Genomic DNA, 21,318 nt, shown 5'->3' with positions numbered 1-21,318 from the left:
TAAGATTTGTCCAAGTTCAGAAAGAAACTCATAATTATCCTTAGTGTAAATTTTGATAGGGAATAGTCTGAATGGCAAAAGTTATATACTGAGTCTAATATGGCAATGACTTTGAATTTAATTACATAAGGGGGCACCAGTGGCGAGCTGAACACTACTGCAGTAAATGTGTTTCATGGTCAGTGGCCTGAAGCAGCAACATCCACAACCTCACATGTACTCTTTACTGCAGAACATGTTATGAATTACCCTTCAAAACATTTCTCAAATCAGTAGGAGAAAAAATATATATAATTCAGACATCAATACATGTTCAAAGAGATTTAGTCTAAACAGTTGCTGGTTGGAACGGTATGCTCTAGTGCAGTCACTGAGGTGGAGCAGGATGGTAAGCTGCCTCCTCTGTGCTGTTATCCAGGCCACTGCCCCCAGTGCCAGTACTTTGTCTAAACAAGCGGCAAAAACACTGCTCTGCCTGTTTCTGTCCAGAGGGAACTTTTCAACATTTGTTCTGACACATTGTAGTTTGATGTTTGATCTCTTCACTGTAATAACACAACAGGATTATGAACAGCTGAAACATTGGGCTATTTTATATTTGTTGAGGTTGCTGGTTGATTGATTCCTTCACATCTTTGACCCTCAGTTAAGTGTTTGGCAGATTATTATTGACAGTTTAACTTTATGACTACTTTGTTGATCACTTTTTAATCACAAACGACTGCTTTTTTAGTTGTAAATATTAATTATCATAGTTAAAACCATACACAGAAATATAATTGTATGACATGGTATAGAAATAGCATATTCATGTATTTTTTAGAGCCGTACAACTGTCTGTCATTTATGAATAAATTGTGTGTGAGCTCATGGGATTAGACGCGAGAGGGCTGTAATCGCTTTGGAAATGCTGTGCGCTGTGCACCGGTGGTCTGGGTGGAGCTTCGGGACTTGCTACTGAAGTAATGTGGTCTCGAGTAGGATTTTCCCTCGAGGAGCTGTGCAAAGACGCATGCGCTGTTCCCCGCTCATTCTGCATCCAGAGCGCACGAGCAAATAGGATGAACTTGTCGTGTTACCTGCTTAAAAGCGCCGCCGTGACGTGGAAAGGCTAAGGAAGAATACACCCTGAACTGGGAAGTTTGAAACGACATTGGAGTAACAGTGCAGGACGAGTTTTCTGGACAAATAAAAACGCGTGGACTTTGCGGATAAGACGCTCCGGACACCCAGCGCGCAAGTTGTTGGAGATGCGGAAACAGCTCTACAGAAGATTAAAACCTGGATTCTAACTAAAATGCGAATGTACCCGTGTCATTAACAGCATGCCTTGGTTTAAAAGAAGCGTCAAAATGTTTCTACACGGAGTGACACCAACGCATCCCCAACTTTTACGCTTGTCTTTAGGGCTATCTTTTATGCTATGACTCGTTTTGTTGATCCTCCATTAGGGACAACTAACGACACTGGCACTAGATTCTGTCATCATGTCCAAAGTGATACAAAAGAAGCACCACTGGATCCATAAAGTGAACGAGTGCGCTGTTATCAGAGACTCATGTGGGGAGCTGAATGTTGAACTCCGCGGGGGGGCAGAGAATGGAGAGTTCCCGTACATTGGTGAAGTTAGGGAGGATGCTGTGCTGTACCAGGACGGTAAACTGTGTGAGGGGGAGCTTCTGCTGGAGGTGGAGGGGCTGTCCGTGGCCGGGTTACCCCTCTACGACATCTACACTGTGATGAAATGCTGCAAAGATCCCATCAGGTTGAAAACTGTGCGTCAAGGTGAGATAAACTTCCTAAGAACGTTTGACATAAAGCTGATTTTATTCTAATAAAGGTCTGCATTAATCAGTTGTTGAGTTCATATGCATAGGCCTGGTTCATCTTTAGTTCAGTTGTGGTTTATTACTATTTTAGTCCTAGCATTTAGACTTAGGCCTAGTTACAAGGATAGGTTAAGTCCTGGGTTGTCTTAGTTTAGTTCTGGTATGACTCTGGTTTTAGTCTCATGGTTTAATGGACCTAATTCACCTGGGTTTCATATGTTTCTTCATTAAGTATCATGTTCACTAAAGATATAAATCCAAAAACTTACAAAACTTTAGAATTTTCAGAGACCAATTTATAGGTTTTGAAATTGCCATGTAGGATATAGTTAGGTCACAATAACACAATCCGAAGCACGATATATTACTGAAGAAATTATAGACGATAAACAATGATATTGAAAATAATCTATTCCACTGACACAAAAACCTAGGAGCATGTTTAAACCGCAACAACTATTTTAAATGTACAATATGAGCTGCAAAAAATAATAGCACTTTTGTAGTCATTTGCATCTGTGATAAGATTTGAGGTTGAATTAATAACGTCTGTGACTCATTATATAGCCAAAAAATAGCCACACATTTCCCACTAGTACAAAGATGTGATTTGCACATGATAAACACTGACCCCAAAAATATTGTTCCATCGGTTATGTATTGAACAATAAGTCGATATAGTAATTATCATGACAGGCATAGTAATATCAAGCAGTGAGGACTGGTTACTCTTATTTTGAATTAATCTCAAATTATGTTAATGGTTAAACAGATTTTGGCATAAAGGCACCCTGACAAACCTCCAGCTTCAGTTTGTCTGGCATTTCTAAAGCCATGGCAGGGTCATGGATTAGGCCGATACTGACTGTAGTGATAGTGTCCACACATGGGCTGCACTGTTGGACACTGTCACATAAACTTTGATTTAGGCTAAACTGGTATCTCTTGGCAGCTTCTTAATGATTAGTGCTGCTAACCTCTAAACATTCCCCAGTTCTAAGTCTTTAAGATTTGGTTCTCAAACTGTAGTAAGAGTATCAATAATGGTAGACTTCTTCAAGTGGACTTTTAGATTTCTTGATGCTTTTGTTCCATTCCCATAGTTTGGTTAGATTATATCTTATATCTACATAGTTTTGGTTTTATGGTTAAATGAAATTTTGTCCGGTGCTGATATATAAGATAAGATATATCCTGAATAAATGTATCTAGTTACTGCCCATTGAAGTTCTTTGCGTTGATTGCCATAGTCGTTGTTTTTGCTTTGTTTTTATGAAGAATATTCAGTCTGTTGTGAGTTTGAGTGTGCGTGTTAGTTGAGCTGACCCAGTGTCCACGGTCTACTGCACATCTGTCTAAGAGATGGCCATTGGGAGAAGGACAGCACTGATCCCCATGTGAATTCTGAATGTGCAGAGCATTTGTTATTCCTTATGTACTGATCTGGACACTCTTTCATTGTTTAATCTATATAGATAGATCTATAGATCTATATTTTAATGTATTATTAACATGTTAACATGGTTTTAAATAACGTATTGTTATAATATCAATGGAGCAGCAGTGGCTGTCCTTGTGTCCTTAGGCGAGACACTTCGCCCCCATTGCCTAGTATGAAAGTAGTGTGTGTGATTGTTGGTCGTGGTCGGAAGTGCTGATGGCACAGATTGTCAGTCTACCCCAGGGTAGTTGTAGTGGTTACAACAGTAGCTTTTACCACCCATGGGTGTGTAGGGAATAAATAATACAATGTAAAAAGCTTTGGCTTCTCTTGAAAGAAGGACTATTATTATGATCATATACACATTTTATATCTTGAGTAGATAGTATTTCCATTGACTTGTAGCATTACTCTTAAGGTTTTCTAGCATTTTCCATCTCCATGTGCCCAGAATTGCAATTCACTCATAGTTTCACAATGATTGGCAACGGCGGCAAAACTAGGAAGGAAAATCATTAACCACTCCGTTATGTAAGAGGCGTTTTGTTTTGCTCGTGCGCTGTGTCCATTAGGGAACTTCAACATGAGCTGCAGTCTCCACCCCAGAGACAGGGCTCAGCACAACAGAGCAGGCTGTGGATGCTCTTAGTTCAATCTAACACGTGTGGGCTGCATTACTGTTAATGTACTCCAAGGATTTGAAATATTTATACTGCTAAATGGGTGCACTGGTCCATCTTGGAAAACCCTTAGATAGTTGTTAAAAATCATGTTTATGTGAGATTTACATATGAGGTAATTTTGATAGTGTTGGTAATGTTTTATTTAACGAGCAGATTCACTTTAGTTGAATCCAGTTGGACAAAAGTATATAACTAAATAAAGTAAAGTATTGTATGACTGCTGTGGCAAACTAGTCCACATGTTAAACTACTAATATTATGATTACTTTTATTTTTGTCAGTATGTGCACTCTTCCTAAGCTTTAGTCTGGGTTACTGCTGATTTATCACTTGCTATTTCCTGGACTAACCATGAAATTAGACTTAACTTAGACCTGTTTCCAGTAAAAATAATAATAATTTTAAGATACTGATTTACATATAACACACATTCTATGAAATTGCAATGGTTCCTCTTGTTTTTTTCATATTTTTTTTTCCTAAGAGATATCCTTAATAAAAGTATCCTGTTACTGTCCACCAGTGCCCATTAGATCTCACAAAACCCCCATTGTACTTTCACCATGTTGGGCTCAGTGTTATACAGAGCAGATGACAGACGCTTGGACCGCTCACCTCTTCTGCCTCTATTCTCTTGTTACATGGGCTTTGCATTTTAGCGGGAAACCCAATCAGCGCTCAGGTACAGGTACAGGTGTCTGTCCCCAGCAGGAATGCAGCTCAAAGCCCACTGAGGCTAACCATTACACCCCTGGATCCCTAACACTGCCATTTTATTAATCTGTGTAAACAAGCCTTCAGACTGGAGAAGGGGGAGCAGGCGTGGGACAGGATTTTCCATAGACATCAAACATTTAGTATTTGCACTTGCATAATGATACAGTTGAAAAACTTCCACTCAAGGCCTGTGAAGGACTGGGTGTGCAGCACTAATTTACTATGTACACGTTTGGAGAAATAATAAATGTATAGAACTTTTTAGTTCAAGTGCCTTTACTGCTGTCAGGTCTATGAGTTTATGATGAGGTTGAAGTTCAAGTGGGTGAGGGAGAATTCACAGGACTTTGGCCCATTGGACTTCTATAAGCTGTATGTTCAAGAGTGCTTTTGGTAAACAAGATTTGTCAATACAAGTTGACTGTTGATAATTGGGTATTAGTGATTGCATTCGTGTGTATTTACACAGCACTGGTCGAAGAAGGACAAATTTTCCACAAGGACAAAAAAGCCTACAATACGAAGTGCTTTCCACAGAGGTTTGAATATAATGTAAAGAAATGATATTTGAAACACCTCTTGTACCTACAGAGGGCTACACATTTACACTACTATTTACTATTTACTATGAAATGGATCATAAATATCATAAATACGCCAAATGTTTTATCATTTCTAAAATCTGCTTGGGAAAAAAATAATAATAATTTGTTGTTAGTTAACTTGACCATTAACACCATGTCAGTTAAAAAAAAAGACCCACAAACCCTCATTCTTAACAATACTGTTTCAAACGACTGTTTTCCAACACCTGGGTTTACTGGATGATCTGCTGCTGTTAGTCTGATCCCCAGGACAAACTGCCCCGGGGCTGTCAGACCTCCCCATACGGGGGAATGGCCCTGCTCACAGATGCCTGGGATTCCTGAGAGAGGGGATAGCAGTTCACTGATACCTACACTTTGATGCCTAATAGGCCTGTCAATAGCCCATAATATTTGGATTGCTTCAGCTTAAGATATGGCTTTTAAATGTAATATTAGCCCCTGTCCACCATTTGATTTTTATTTTTAACAATTATCAGCTTTTAAGGAGGATCAGAATTTATTTTGCTGATCTTTGTCATTTGGCATCTTGATTTACCACATAAAGATAAAGATCCAATGCCTATTTTTTATTTTTTATTTTTTTATTTCTTCATTTCAGCATTCAAAGTCAGCTCTTTAGAAATGTTCTGTTGCGTTTGGCCTTGGTTGACTCTCTACTACAAATAAAGGTGAGAACGCTGCCACAAAGACTGTTATTGAAGTCTGAATAAACTGCTGTGTGATTTTGACTTTGCCTCTGGCTGTTGTAGCAATAGGACAAATGTTGCAAAGTAGCTGAGCACAATGGCAATTAGCAACAATATTATATAAGATCTTTGGTAAAGCTGTCCCTACAACTAAAGTATTGGGATTTATTGCTTGCCATTGGTATTTAGGAAAGGTACTGCATCAGGCAAACAAGCCTCTGAGTAAGCCCCTTCTATAGCGCATTTTCTCAGCACTTAATAAAAAAATGTCATGTAACAGTATTGTATATGAACGGGGCATAATTTATTGGAGCAGAAACAGCTGTGAGCCCACAGGCAGTCAGCACTGACTTGTGTCCACACAGACCTTCCTCTAATCTATTGTCATGTTTTCAGTGCTCCTTAGCAAACAATAGCACAATACAGCCTGTTGTAACGTGTCCACACATCTATGAAAAGGTTTAGTTAACAGACTTCTTTTTCAAAGGAACTCTCTTTTTTATAATAGCCCTCAGCATTATTCAGCTTTGTTAAGATACTAATATTTTGATACCACAAACATAATAAGAACGTTTTAAAAATTATAATATAATTTTCAACACAAAAAGTTCTTTAATACTCCCTTTCTAAAGCCATTTTCAAACACACACAGATCTTCTCCAGACATCATCCTGACAGATCACGACACTGGAGCTGAAGGTGCAGCCTGTGCTCAAATCTACTGAACAGTGCATAACGCTGTGAACAATCACCAGCCACATTATTCATTTATTGCTATATAATAACTAATAGGCTATTGAAAGTTGTGACTTAAGTCCTAGTTTATTTTTCATTGCACTGCCATGACAATAAAAAACAATATTTTGATCATTTCAGTTTCAGTGCAGAATACTACCTTCTTTTTACACAGAAGCCCGCTTGTGACGAGACCATAGTCTCTCCAGCCGTCTTCATTGATAGGTTTTGATGGTTCAGTTTGAGCAGTGAATGGCACATCAAAGCCTCAGATCAATAATGGCTTCGTCCAAGCAAAGCCTGTGTCTATCTTGTATCTGTGGGAGCTTCTGTTGCAGGGTGGTGCTGTTATGTCCTCGCCTCTGCCCCATGAGGCTCATTTATCCAGGTGTGTGAATCCGTATACGCCCAACAGCCTGCTATGGTGGCATATGTGAATGAAATTGATATATATTTCTTTTTGTTATGTGAAAATTACTTAAAAGTTTTCAGGAAAGGTCGGATTGTGTCTTATGTGATTGTTTCTTTGCTTGTTCTAACGAGCATCTAGCACCAATACTATTTTTTATATTAATTAGTATCTGGGTATCGATTTTTTGACAACCTTACCACACTGTTTTATTTATGTTTTTTCCAGCATTGATTCTTCAATTGAGCATTTTATTTTGGTACTTGTTTTACTACTAGTTTTAATATTATCTAGCTGCTTTATCTGATCTTTATGTATTTTGACACAATAATCTGCTCACAATGTTTCTGCTCAATGTTTTCAGCCTGTGCACAAATTGCTCTCATCTTGGCTGCACACAGTACAACAGTATGAATGTCCTGATCCATAAAGAGCATAAACAGAGCTACTGCTTTAACAAGCTCTGGACTCCATCTTTGAAGTGCAGTGACCTACACTCCTCACCAGCTCCAGCCCACCCACTTCCATGTCACAGACACACACCCACTGCAGGGGTGTCTATGTAGCTCCAATTCACTGACATTTAAGCAGCACAGCCTTTAGATTCACACATCTGGAAGGGATTACCCACTATTACAGGCTTTACACTATACTTAAGAATCATATTTTTACTTCTTGACTGTTTAACTGTGTTGTGGCTTTCCTGTGCTGTAATTGCACGTTGTTGGTGGGACACATTGTAATTTTCTCTGTAAATGCTATATCGGGCTAATTTGAACAAAATACTCCAAGACGCTTGAAAAACTACAAATAAAAGTTGTATTCATCGCTTTAATAGCCAGAGGTGGCCAGTTACGTCTGCTCAGTTACAATAGCTTGTTGATAGAATCCCAGTTATCCCACTTAAGAATACCTTTTTGTATTTGTATTTGATTAAAGCTTGTACATTTTTTCTGTTCTTAAAAAGTACGTTTTACTAATCTTATGACAACAAAAGAGAATACAACATCATAGCACAAGGAAAGACATATATTTACATTATTTCAATATTTAGTTAAACTTTTAATATTGTTTTGAGAATTTGTGGCAATAAAGATGTTATTGCTTTGTTCCACAGTATAGCATTAAAAGTATCTATCTTGCATTCATTTCTTTAGGGTTAGTTTTACTGATGCTTGAAAAACATGCATTCTTACTGTAATTAAGGTTGCCTCTCCACAGACCCAACTCGTAACTTGGCTTGGAGGCATCACCTGCTCGTCTCCATAAAGACAGAAATACTGTGAAACATTTCTGGCAAAACAATAACATCTCCATGGTAACAAGCAGGTGGCGGACCCTCTACCAGAAAAGTTACAAAATGAAATGAAAACAAATAGCAGCAGCATGATCCAAAATATGCCTATTCATATTTTTTTTAGAGAACCAGTGATATAACGTTACAAGATTTTATTTGTAAATTCAACTGTTCATTGCAACAAAGTCTTTATCTGCCTCTGTTTTTGCCAATCTGTCAATTTACTGTTTGAAAATGACCAGTCACTGTGAGGTCTTGGCCCCACATATGTTTCCTGTTTAACGTCTTTGCTCTCTTCCATATTACACAGCCTAACATACTAAGCAGCTGTGTCTGTATTCTGTAGTAGCCTCCCCTCCGCACATGTATAGAGCCAGTGTGATTTATTTGAACCATCAGAGTTTGTGCTTAAACGGAGGTGTCAGGTGCACGTGTGGCCCTCTGGTGGTGGGATCAGGTATTGTGAAAATATAGTACTAAGCAAGATTTTATGAATAATTTATGGATTTGATAAGACCATGTAAATTGCATTTGCATTAGAATTTACTGGTGACACTGAGGGAAAATCATGTTTTATGTGTTGAGGGTCAAATGTCTCTTATATGTACAGATAAGGTAAAGTGATATTTTCTTTTTTTTTTCTTTTTTTCAAGAGGAATACTTATAACAAAATTTGAAGATACAGCTAGAGGACATATATGAGATTGCGCATTTTAAAATCCAAGTGAAACTCTTCACTTTGTTTTCTTCATATTAAGCTCAACTATGCACAGCCTAATCCTTTGATCTTGCAGGTTTAAGGGCTCCCTTCCTTCCAACTTTCACATGAGTTCATTCCCAGAGATTTCATGCCATAGAAGGTGAAAAGTGAAACAGTCCAAACCTGACGTCTTCACACAGGTGCAGTCCCAGGTCATACACACATACTGCCTTAGTTTGGAGATGGTGAGTTAAATGTCTCCTTCATGTGGACTCATATATCTAGTGCCATCAGGAAGCATGTCTTTTTTAAAAGAAAGCAGATTTTCAGGAAATTGCTGATTTTCTCATTAGGGACACTGTTGGAGATTCTGTCAGAAACTGTTCCGGTTCTGGTGGTTCCAGTTAGTCACAGCAGCATCTGCAGGGAACGGGGGACACACTTAGAGACGTGGTTGTAATTTACTCCTTAGTGTAGAGATGTTCTTACCTGTCTCTATCCAGATTAGAAAGAGCTATAGCTATTAAAGAGCCCATCTTAGGCTATTTCTGGATCAATGTTATAATGTTGTTTCCTCTTCAAAAACATACCTGGAGTTGTGTTTTGTTTCATTCACACATGTTTAACACACAAATCCTGCATATTTAGACTGAGTTCTTCCCTCAGCCCTGGAATTTCCTATATCTCTACTGAACTAAAGGCAAAAGGAGCTGCTAACTTGAAAACTACCACTTCATGACATCACAAGGTGGAACAGAGCATTTTGAGCTTTAGAGATGTAAACAGACTAATAATAAAGTGTTACTCAAACATGTGTGAGTAAAACAAAACACAACTGCAGGTATGTTTTTTTGTTTTCATTTTAACATTGCAGCAACAGTGGAATCAAATATTCCCTGTGTTGTATTGGAGTGTCTTAAGGATCTGTTTCTCTACTGTATCAGCCCATTTTGTAAGAGATTATGTATTATTTATTTTTTACCTTAAGGAGCCACTTGCCACTATAGGGCTGCACAATTTTGGAAAGGCATTTGTTATTTGCAGAGGTCATTCTATTTCCTAAACAATTGCACCCGTTGCAGTTTGTTAGTTATGACAATTCAAATTGCTGCAAAAGAGTTCATTAAAATTTTATATTACTTTCACAAACTCCCTCAATCAATACGTTTAACGGCACATTTTACCACATTTTGGATGAATTGCAAAACAAATTATCTGAATAAATAGGATTACAAAATAGATTTTAATTTTTCAACAACTTCTTCTCTCTTTCTTGTGCCAACTTCTAATTAGGACAAATGTGTGCAAGTTGTGATCAGGATTTTTTGCTCTTACCTTTTAACAGTAAAGTCAACTCTTTTCCTTAATTCCTCAAACAGAAGATGCTTAATCACTTGCTATATGTCAGCGCAACTTCTGCCTATTTTTACCTCTCCCCAATGCGATATTTCACTGTGTCTGCTTTCCTTCTCTCTATACCTGTGAATGTATCCTGTGAAGCTCTCTTTAAACAGTAATTCTCATAAATCCTGCCACAATCTGACACTGTTCTCTGCCAATAAAACCACTGATACTTTTTCTCCTGCTGCAGCTTTCAGTGAGTGCTTTTCCAAAGTACATTTAGACATAGTTTGGATTTTGTTATAATGGAAACATTGCTTAATCTATTGGACATTTAAAGTTAATTTGCTTTACATTTGAAGAGCATGAGATTCATTGCTAGTACAATTGTGGACATCTCACTACATTTTTAAGCATTTTTCAATTTAGAGGTAAAAATGGTTTTGTTGGTGATAGAAAAGGATACAGAGGAGAGGATGGGGACTATTCTTTGTAGCATTCCCTAAAGTGAACTCTACATCCAAAATAAAATCAGCTTTATTTTTAGATCTTTCATTTCCTATAGCTAAATTTTCCACCAATAATCCAGTATGTGTTAGTGTCCAGGACCGGTGGCATGGTTCTGTCACTGTTGAAGGTAGAGGTGACCTTGGCCGGCAGCTGTGGGTCTAAAGTTGTCCTGTTAGTGTGTGAACTGGACACATGAGAAATGCAGCTGTATTTAAAAGTGCATCTGAGTTACAGAGAGGGTTGAAGTTGTATACGGCAATTTAAGATTAGACTGCGAAGCACAGACCTCTCACTACTTTTTGATGTCAATATTTAAATAAATGCTTTTTATTAATTCAAATTTATCCTTCTATCTCATTCTGTTTTAACTTACAGAAAAAATCAATTCTTAATTGTTATTTAATCAAATAAACAGCTTTCACTAGATAAAACAAATCATTATTGAAGTAAGATTTCCTTATTTTCTTTCTTTAATAAGTGTGTAGTTTAGAGAATGAATTATATATCCAAGCAACAAACCAAATTTTAAAGCTATTTAAGTTTTACTCGTGAGACTGAGAAAGCAGCATGCCACCACACAAACTCAGGTCTTAAACCAATTAATAAAAAGTGTTTATGTTTTTAAATGACATAACATTCTATTGCATTTTTGCAAGTCTTTGACTTCAAACAGATTCTATCAATTTGAAAATATCACAGGCTCTAGCCAGCCATTTTGACCTGGTTAAAGTTGTTACCACAGTTGCTCTCATTTTTATTTCCTAAATTCCACAATAATGAGAGAAAGATTTTTAGACAATTTATCATTACTTTCTTCAATGTCAGAAATGTACATACATTTCATTAGTGTTTGGTACCATTGTCTTTAAACTGTGTGACTTGGATCAAACGATTTGGATATCCTTCCACAAGCTTCTCACAATAGTTGTCAGGAATTTTGGCCCATTCCTCCTGACAGAATGGTAAATGGTAAATGGTCACATTTTTCTATAGCGCTTTTCTACCTTCAAGGCACTCAAAGTGCTTTACAACAAGGAACCACTCACCCATTCACACACATTCACACACCAGTGTACGCAGACACTGAGGGCAAGGTGGGTTAAGTGTCTTGCCCAAGGACACAATGACAGCATTCATCTGTGTGAGTTAGAATCGCACCGCCAACCTATGGATCAGTGGATCTGACCGCTCAACCAATGATGTTTATGTCGAGAGCGGGATTTGAACCGCCAACCTTCGGATCAGTGGACAAACACTCTACCAACTGAGAACTGGTGTAACTGAGCCAAGTTTGTAGGCCGCCTTGCTCACACATGCCTTTTCAGGTCTGTCCATACATTTTCAATAGGATTGAGATCAGGGGTTTGTGATGGCAACTCTAAAACACTGACTTTGTTATCCTTAAGCCACTTTGTAACCAGTTTGGCAGTATGCTTCAGGTCATTGTCCATTTGAAAGACCCATTTGCGCCCAAGTTTTAGGCTGATGTCTTGAGATGTTGCTTCAGTATTTCCACTTAATGTTCTTTCCTCATGTCATCTATTTTGTAAAGAGCACCAGTCCCTCCTGCAGCAAAACAACCCCAGAACATGATGCTGCCACCCCCATATTTCATAGGTGAAATGGTATACTCAGGCTTCCCCATTTCCTCCAAAAGTAACGATGCTCATTATGGCCAAACAATTCAAATTTAGTTTGGTCAGACCACGGGACATGTCTCCAAAAAAAGGTCCTTGTCATTGTGTGCATTTCTAAAGTGTAATCTGACTTTTTTATGTTTTTATTTTTTATTTTTTTAGCTTTTTTGTTTCTTCCTGGCAGAGTGGCCTTTCAGCCCATGTTGGTTTTCGTTTCACTCTGGATAAGGACACACTCTTAGCAGCTTCAGCCAGCATCTTCAAGAGGTCTTTTGCTTTGATCTTGGGTTGATATGCACATTTCAGACCAAAGCACATTCAGTTATGGGACACAGAACCCGTCTCCATCCTGAACAGTATGATGGCTGGACATTCACATGGTGTTTATACTTGCGTATAATTGTTCAAAGAGATGACTGTGGCGCCTTAAGGCATTAAGAAATTGCAACAGATGAACCAGACTTGTGCAAGTCCACAATTCTCTTCCTGATATCTTGGCTGATTTCTTTTGACTTTCCCATGATGTTACACAAAGAGGCAGTGTGTTTCAGGTGTGCCGTCAAAAACATCCACAGCTGTGTCTAATTAACTCAAATGTTGATAAACCTCAGAAGCTTCCAAAGACATGACATCATTATCTGGGTTTTCCCAAATTGTTTAAAGGCATTTGAAAGTAATAAAAAAAATGAAAGTAATAAAAAAGTTTTCTTAAAAAAATCCATCTCTCATTATTCAGGCATTTAGCAAATAGAAATTATTTTTGGTAATCCTAATTGACTTAAAACAGGAAAAGTTTAGTTCAGTTTCATGTCAGATAGTGAGAAAAAAAAAGAATATTTGTCTTTTTATATAGTGTATGTAAACTTGTGGTTTCAACTGTATATAAAATTGGTAGTCTTGGAGGTATAGATTACATAAAATGATTAAAAAAGAAAATACACATTACATTTTTTCTTGTCTATGAACTACTTTAGAAAGCAAATCTACTTAAAGCTTAAACAAATGTATTAGTGAGACCACAAGGTAATGTATCAGATCAAACCCAATGAACGTGATCTTCATTTAAGTCCCACTCAGCACTGACATAGAAGACCGCCCAGAGTGGGAAGAGGAATTTGATCTCACAATATTAACGTTTCACAATTTATATGTAATTAAATCTAATCTAGGGAGTTGTCACTATATTGTCTGTGTAATCCCTCAGTCCTCCAGGTCTAATCCTTAGCAAAAGCCGAAGTTAAATCTGTAAACTGGACAATGCGTTGTTGGAATGAAGACGTTAGGGCCATTAAAGCTGAAACTGGAGACAATAGCTGTTTGCAGTTTCAGTGTATTTAGCCCCTCCCTTCAGATAGATATAAGGCAGTGTCCAGCAGCAATCAGACCAGAACTGAAGAAGTGACTTGGATTAAACTCTGCTTCCCCATTCATCAAAAGGCCAACTTCAGTACCCCTCAGCATTTTGATACAGAATAAAAATTAAAAAGATCATAGGCCTTATATTTGCTGTTGAAGTAGAGGCTGGTGAGAGAACAGTCCAACATGTTTGCAGCAAAACATATTTGATCATATATTTGGTTTTGTATTTGCTGGTACTTCTCTTCTTTTACTTTCTTTTTTCTTTTTTTTTTACATTTTTGCTGTAAAAAGGCACAAGGAAGTTGGTTTTGATGTACTGATTTTTCATCATTGTTCACTGGGTAATGTTAGGCAATACTTCTGTGGTATTGAACAAAACGGTAAGGTATACAAAAAATGTTTGCATCAAAATCTGGGACACTTAAAACATCTTCTGATACTCTTCTGATTTTTATACCTTGACTTTAAAATGGATATGGCTTAACTGCTGGTGCCAAAAAAGTGAAAGGTATCCATAGCCCTACTTCAGCTGTGAGATTGAAAATGGCTTCCTTTTTTTTGACGGTTTTTGTGCAAACTAAGGCTGGTTTGAGACAGAGCTGCTAACACACACTTGATGTTCCCGGCATCTTAATTGTCTCAGTAGAGCTCGTCTCATTGATTTGCCAGATGATGCATCCTCCATATCTCTGCACTCATGTTGGCCCATTTATTCCTGTTTGTGTTTGTGCCTCCTCTGCTCTGAACCATCTGTCCCGTGTCTCTCTCGTGGGACTCTCACCAACCAATCGATTGTAGGATCCACATGCACTGCACACACTTTAGTTTTGGAACCTGAATAAAAACTGTGATTTATTGATTTGAACAGTTAGTTTGCATTTCTTTGTTTTTATGATGCAAACTAGAAAAATATTATTTAACATTTACATTCCTGAAGGTGTAGCTTTTGAGTTGGAAGCTCTGCCACCTGCTTGTCTCAGATATTATTGCTTTGTCTGGAATGATCCACAGTAGGACATTAAACTAATCAATGTCCTGCCTTTATTCAGTTATTGCTCAAATAAAAATGATACATGTAACCTGGCCTGGTGGTTATGGAATTGGTGTTTGACTGTTTGGTTCTATTTCTACACAGCTCAAAAAGTTTAATGCCATAGAGTCAGATCCTCTCAGTCTGAAGTGCAGTTTAAGATCAGACTGAAAACCCACTTCTTCTCCCTGGCATTTGGTTCTAGCTTGGCAGGATATTGTGTTTCATTGCTTTATTATTCTTTGCCTATGTATTTTTTTATGTATATCTGTTTTTCCTTTGTTGTTGTTTATGTGAAGCACTTTGGGCAGCTTAAGTTGTATTTTAAATCTGTTATACAAATAAAACTGAATTGAATTAAATAGTTTGGATTGTCAACAAATTGTCCTGGCCAGAACTTTGAGCCTTCTGCTAACAATTTAAGAAACTATTATCAGACAGAAAAAATAGAAAATCAGAAACAAATGATGAAGCAAATCAGAATGTTTTTATATCGTAAATGCACAAATCAAAACTGACACACATCTTATTATTGTAAAATATAAAGTACCAGAAGTTTTCTTATGAAGTTAGACAATTTCTGGGCTTGCTCAAAGACAGCTGTCTGCTCTGTGTTATCTCAGAAGACACTGATTCAGACTAGCACATTCAACTTTCTCTGTTCCACTTTCCCATCTAAAATAAAAGGACCTTTTCAGACAAGTCATAATGATTTTATGCTTTTTATTTTCACTTAAATATGCTGCCATAATGTGCTATACCAAAACTGTCATGATTCATAATAGACAAATAGTTTTTTAAGACAGATTCAAGCTTAGTAACTACATGTCTATTTAGGTTACGGTATTAAGCCTGAATATTTTTTGATAAATTATTTGTTCATAATGAATTAAGTCTATGTTCATGGTGTCATGCTTTATTAAGGCTAATTAAAGTGTAGTTATTATGAAGTGTTTCCTAATGTTTCTTTTGCGTCCTCTCTCTGCATTAAACCCATCCATCTGCTTCTCTCTCTGCATTAAATCCATGTCTTTGGGCTTTGAACAAAGTGAGGAAATTCACATGACAAGATTAATTTAATGAAGCTCCCTGTAGGGCCTCCACTCTGTCAGCCATCTCTCTCTCTTCACATGTGATGGATAGTCCCACAGTTCAAGCGTCTATTTCTGTCAAAGTGGGTGTTCCATATATGTTATTTTTTTTAGAGTTTGCACATATAGGTCACTGTATTCCCTTTTAACTTCAAACTGCCCATTTGTACACCAAAACTTGCAACCTTTGAGTGTTTGGCCCCCTTTCAATGCACAAATTAGTGGCTGTTATGCTCTTTCGTGTATCTTGCGTCTTTGCATGTATTGTTTCATCGTGTTAGAACCCAATGACAACATCTCTTGTCTTTTAGTTTGTAGTGTATTTTTGCGGTAGTAGTACTATCAAAAGCTGAAATGTAGGATGTCTCTCATTTCTTTCCCATTGCCTGTGGTGAGAATATTCAGTGGAAAAAGCCTTTAAACACAAGAGGAGATTTTGTGTGAGAGATTGTGAGGCAATGATATTTAGAAGAGGCAGCCAGTTAGAACTGATGGTGTGCGCACAGCAAGAGGGAGAGGATTCAGAGCATTATATGTTTGTCTGTGTTTTTACATGCAGAGACTATGGGAGTAAAAAGTGGAGGTGGATTGATAAATGATTTGAGTTTTGTTTTGAAGAGAGTGATGTGGAAATGTTTGGAATCCATATATAATAAAATAAAACAAAATAAAAAATGGCATTAGTCTTATATAGGCTTTCTCAGCACTTAAGTTGCTTTAAGATTTGATGCATTACTATTACATTTCTGAACATGCCCACTTATTCATGCATTGGTGAGTTTGGTTGAGTGTTTTGCTCATGCCACGGCAGTATGGGTGGAAGTTGAACCGACAACCCTAGTTAATGGTGTTGTAGAATAAATGTAGTCTGAGAGTTGGAAGAAGAGTTTGGGGCTGGCACAGCAAAGAAATGCAATTCCTTTATCATGTGGTTTCACTACCAACTGAGCTACCACCAGATTTTTAAAGCAAATTCTATTATCTTTATTGTGTGAGTCCACAATTATTATTATCCATTATGTATTTGATGTTGTATGCTGTTAGAAATTACTCTTTTGCTGTAAAATTGAGAGACAATCTGTAATTCCGATGATTAGTTCAGTTTAATGTATGCTCAGTTGTTTTAAAGTTTGGTATTTGTTTTCATACTTTTCTGTATTGAGGGCACCTAGATGTATTTTCACCACTCACAAATCCCTGTTCCTTATCTCTATTTCTTGAGTCTTCCCATCTCTCAGTCAGTAACAGAGCCTGCACGGCGGTAGGCTGCTGCGGTTATATTTAGCAGCAAACAGATGCGGTGCACTGGAGCATACACACTGCCTCTGCTCCAATCATTGTGTGTCTTTGTCTCTAAGTCCTCTTCAGACCAGTCTCCCATCATGCACTGCTGCCTCTGTCTGACTCAGCAACAGCGTGGCATCGGACTGACCCACACAACCTACTGGACAGTAGCTTAGACATGTCAGAGAGTCAGTGAAACAAAACAAAAATGAATTCACTGACACTGTATACTAAAGCGCTTTGGTATTTGTGCCCATCTAGTTCTGTTTTGAAACATGTAACATTGAAACTAACTGGCCATTGTTGTCCAAGGTGTATCCTGGTTGGGCCCTAGGTAGTTGACACAGGCTTTAGCAATGTAGCACTAAAAACTGAAGTTGTTAGATTACAGGTTTGCTTTAGGACAGTTGCGATTTTCACAAAAGTGCACTGGTAAAGATATGGATTTTTTTCTTGTTTTGCCTCAAATGCTCCCCAGGATGGCATTAAAACGATCTGTCTCTATCAAAACAACCAGGCAAAGTTAAAGGTCAGATCTGTGGAAAGGCGAGTCAACTCTCAGTAAGAATGCATGTATTTCAGTGTATTATTTGAGCAATAAAAACACCTGCTGCGTTGTGTAATATTTCAGACAACGCAATCCCAAACTCCATAAAGATAAGTGGGTACTTGCTAATACATGTAAATATTTTGAAGGTAGTTACTGTTCTTTTCATGTTCAATGTGAAATATTGTGCATCAGCTTGGTATGAGTTAATTTCTACTGACAATGTAAACACATAACTGAGCTCTTTTTTTCTCATTTTTGCTTTTGAGGTCCCTGTGGCCAAAATGTAATGTTTCAAAGTCATACATGTGGGCTCATTGGGTGTGTCTGTGCGGGTAAATATAGAAGTTGGATGGAAAGAGCTATAGCCATATTGTGGACCTCAGTAGCAACATTTATTACTATTTCCTCTCCACCCTCACAGTGCTGATTACAGATTCCTAAACTGCAGTGGTTCCTTATGTGGTGAAAAGGAAAATCTACTTTGCCTATTGCATCAATGTGGTATATATTGTGGGGAGTTGGGGATAAGGTTGTATAATTGACCAGTTTTTGATACAATTACGTCATGTTTCTTGTTTCAACTGCCCAGCTCCCAGATAATGGCTTTGTAATAGACCAATTGACCACACCACAAGAGCTGACCAAGACATTACCAAGAAAATTTGATTAGTTTCGTCCACTGCATCCCATCTTGTGTTGTAGCTCTGGAAAATGCTTTTATGTGTAACCGGAGAAGTTGATGTTGACTAGCGGGATGTCCTGACTCAGAGCCACAGGAAGCCCCTCCAACAATGGCATTTTCTGTTTAGGAACCAGTATTTCCTAGTCCCTGCTTTGAGGCTATTATATGGAAATGAATAGACAGGAAAAACTTTATTTTTTGTCCCAAAGGAAACCAGGATGAATTGTGTTTTATCAGTACAAGATAGTGCTGAGAAAGACTGAGGAAGTGACACTAAGATATTAACTTTCTTCTTTCTTCATTCTTTAGGATTTCTCATCAAAATAGTGGCTTCTGTATGTGATTTGTGAATTTATGTAACAAATAATGAAGTGTTTTTCTTTAATAATATTAATTTATTTACTTGATACCATTAGTATATCTCCCTATTGTCACCCTCCTTCTCCAGTGTTGCTATCCAGGTGTGTAATAAGATAAAGGCCGATGTAATATTAGTCTAAATATCCTCAACTCAAAATTTAACTCAAAAATAAAATCACGATCCCATTCCTTTGACGATATGTTATTTTGGCAAAATCGCCATATTGTAATCTCAAATTTTCTCTTGAATATAACTTTACCCTCAGACAAAAACACTTCTTCCCGCCAACCGCTCCAATCTGCCTTGAGAATTTTGAGTGAGTGACAGGTGGATTTAAGCAATTGCAATGACGTGTGAACTCAGAAGAAGCAGATGACTTTATTACCTCTTCAAGTCAATATAAATATATACGTTTACATGACTTGTGATAAAATCAAAATTGAGATATGGCCACTAGAAAATCATGATATTAATATTTTGGAATATCACCCACCCTAGCCTTAACTTTTTCTATCATACTTCTATTTCATTAACCCCTCTTGACTCTACATACACACATACACATAAATAAATACATATATATGAGGACCAAATAGTGACTTTAGCCTTTCTTTTAGCTGGACTCAGAGGGCATCTTGTCTTGCACAGTAATCCCCTCTGTCATCACTACGGGCAGCGTTTCATTAGACAGACCTGTTCTCTCTTTCCAAAGTCAGAGCTCTGTGTCTGTCATTGAACACCTCTACTCTGCAGGGTTCAGGCATGAGGCACATGAGCTAAATCAGACATAAAACTGTTCTGTTCTTCCAGCACAAACTCATCAGAAGTCAGGTGACATTTTACTCACAGGAGATTATCTTTTCAATCTGTACACTACACATAGAGTATACATAGAGTGTAAAATTCATATTAGGTAGGGCTATGCTGTAGTACTTTAGTCGATTGATTACTTGATGGTATGTGTCTTAGTCAACCAAAATTCTTGTTTGTCTAGACATGGAGTTGGGAAAAGTTTTCGCAGCAAAATTTCTGTTTATTCTTACGCAAAACACTAACTAGTAATTTGCTGTATACCTTCTTTTTGCATGATCTGTGGTCTTGTGGTCCGTTAGAATAGACTGCAACCTCTATAAAAACTAGAAGAATATAGTTTGTTGGCATGAGCACAATACAGAATGTAAAGATACAATATCATGTGTTCTTTGAAAGGAAATTACTATTGTTATTATTCTTGCCTGTTTACAATTGTCTGTCTCTGTTAGCATAAAATTAATATTACTATATTAATGGGCACATTTTTGTGCTCTATTATGTAAGATATATTGATCAAAATGATTGTTAATCTCTGCGTAAGTCTTTCCTTTCTCACTTGAGCTGTCACAGTGCTGACATGGACCACCAGGGGGCAGCAGCCCCTGTATGGGCACTGTGCTTGTGCTGTCATGCTGTGCTCTCCTCCCCTTGCACTGGTTGGAGCCTGGTTGCTGTGGTAACGGGCCTGTCTGAAGCAGATTTGAATGGAGGGGGCTCAGAGACACAGAGGGCAGTGTTGAGCCGGAGAACAGCCACTGAATCTCAATCAGGCTGTAACAGAGAGCTCTAGTGACGAGGCAAACCATAAAGCACTCCCTATTCAACTTTCCTTTATGATAATGTTTCAGAATCGAACAATATATATGCAATAAAAAGCTCTGGCCACCATCACCGCTTTCGATTTGTAGCATGTCCTCTTTCTGCTGTGGATTGACAGGTTTTAGGGGGGCTTATGTGTGACAGCTGTTGTGAGCTGCTATAGGCTGCAGCTGCTTGGCATCAGTCTACTGATGTTGAAAGCAGCCACTACCATATGTCTATGTTGCCTTTACAATATACAAGATTGCAGTGTTTATGACAGATTTCAAGTTATAACTTTTGATTCATTACAGTTATTTGATTCATTTAAATAATTAACAGTTTGAATCTGGAACAATTTCAACACAAGCTATGGCAAATACTTTTATATTCAGTGTCTGTGGATTTTTTGAATCTCTTGCTCAGATGTTTGGGAGCCCGCACCGCTGCCTCCTGAAAACAAGTGGTGCAAAACTAGATTTAAGGTTATGTAATGTGAACCGGGGGCATGGAGGATGTGTCTAAGCCAGTTGTATTTGGGTTAAACCTCAGCTCTGTAGATCCAGCAGTGACAGACCTCACACAGTGACATTTGTAAGCATCTTCAACTGTCAACATTTTGATGGGAGCTTCTTTTTGTGCACTGTTATGTAACACATGTTTTGTTTTGTTTTTTTCTATGCTATATTATTCACACTGTGACACACATGGTTTCTGAACCATCCATCTTATGATTTGAAAAGATCATCTGAAGCAG

At 37.8% G+C, this 21,318-nt stretch overlaps 1 protein-coding gene across 16 annotated transcripts in view; it reads left to right on the top strand.

Annotated features, from left to right (window-relative positions):
• The first annotated feature begins 1,044 nt into the window (after positions 1-1,044).
• Positions 1,045-21,318, top strand: part of LOC117374120 (membrane-associated guanylate kinase, WW and PDZ domain-containing protein 1-like) — an 86,910-nt gene continuing 66,636 nt past the window's right edge. For all 16 annotated transcript variants that reach the window (XM_033970291.2, XM_033970290.2, XM_055222849.1 and 13 more), the window contains exon 1: positions 1,045-1,785. In XM_033970291.2, the coding sequence (XP_033826182.1) occupies positions 1,488-1,785 (298 nt within the window). In that variant the 5' untranslated portion in view covers positions 1,045-1,487. The remainder of the gene's footprint in view (positions 1,786-21,318) is intronic.

Source organism: Periophthalmus magnuspinnatus, chromosome 7 (assembly GCF_009829125.3).
Source record: "Periophthalmus magnuspinnatus isolate fPerMag1 chromosome 7, fPerMag1.2.pri, whole genome shotgun sequence".
Lineage (NCBI taxonomy): Eukaryota > Metazoa > Chordata > Actinopteri > Gobiiformes > Gobiidae > Periophthalmus > Periophthalmus magnuspinnatus.
This window is presented reverse-complemented; position numbering and strand designations above follow the sequence as displayed.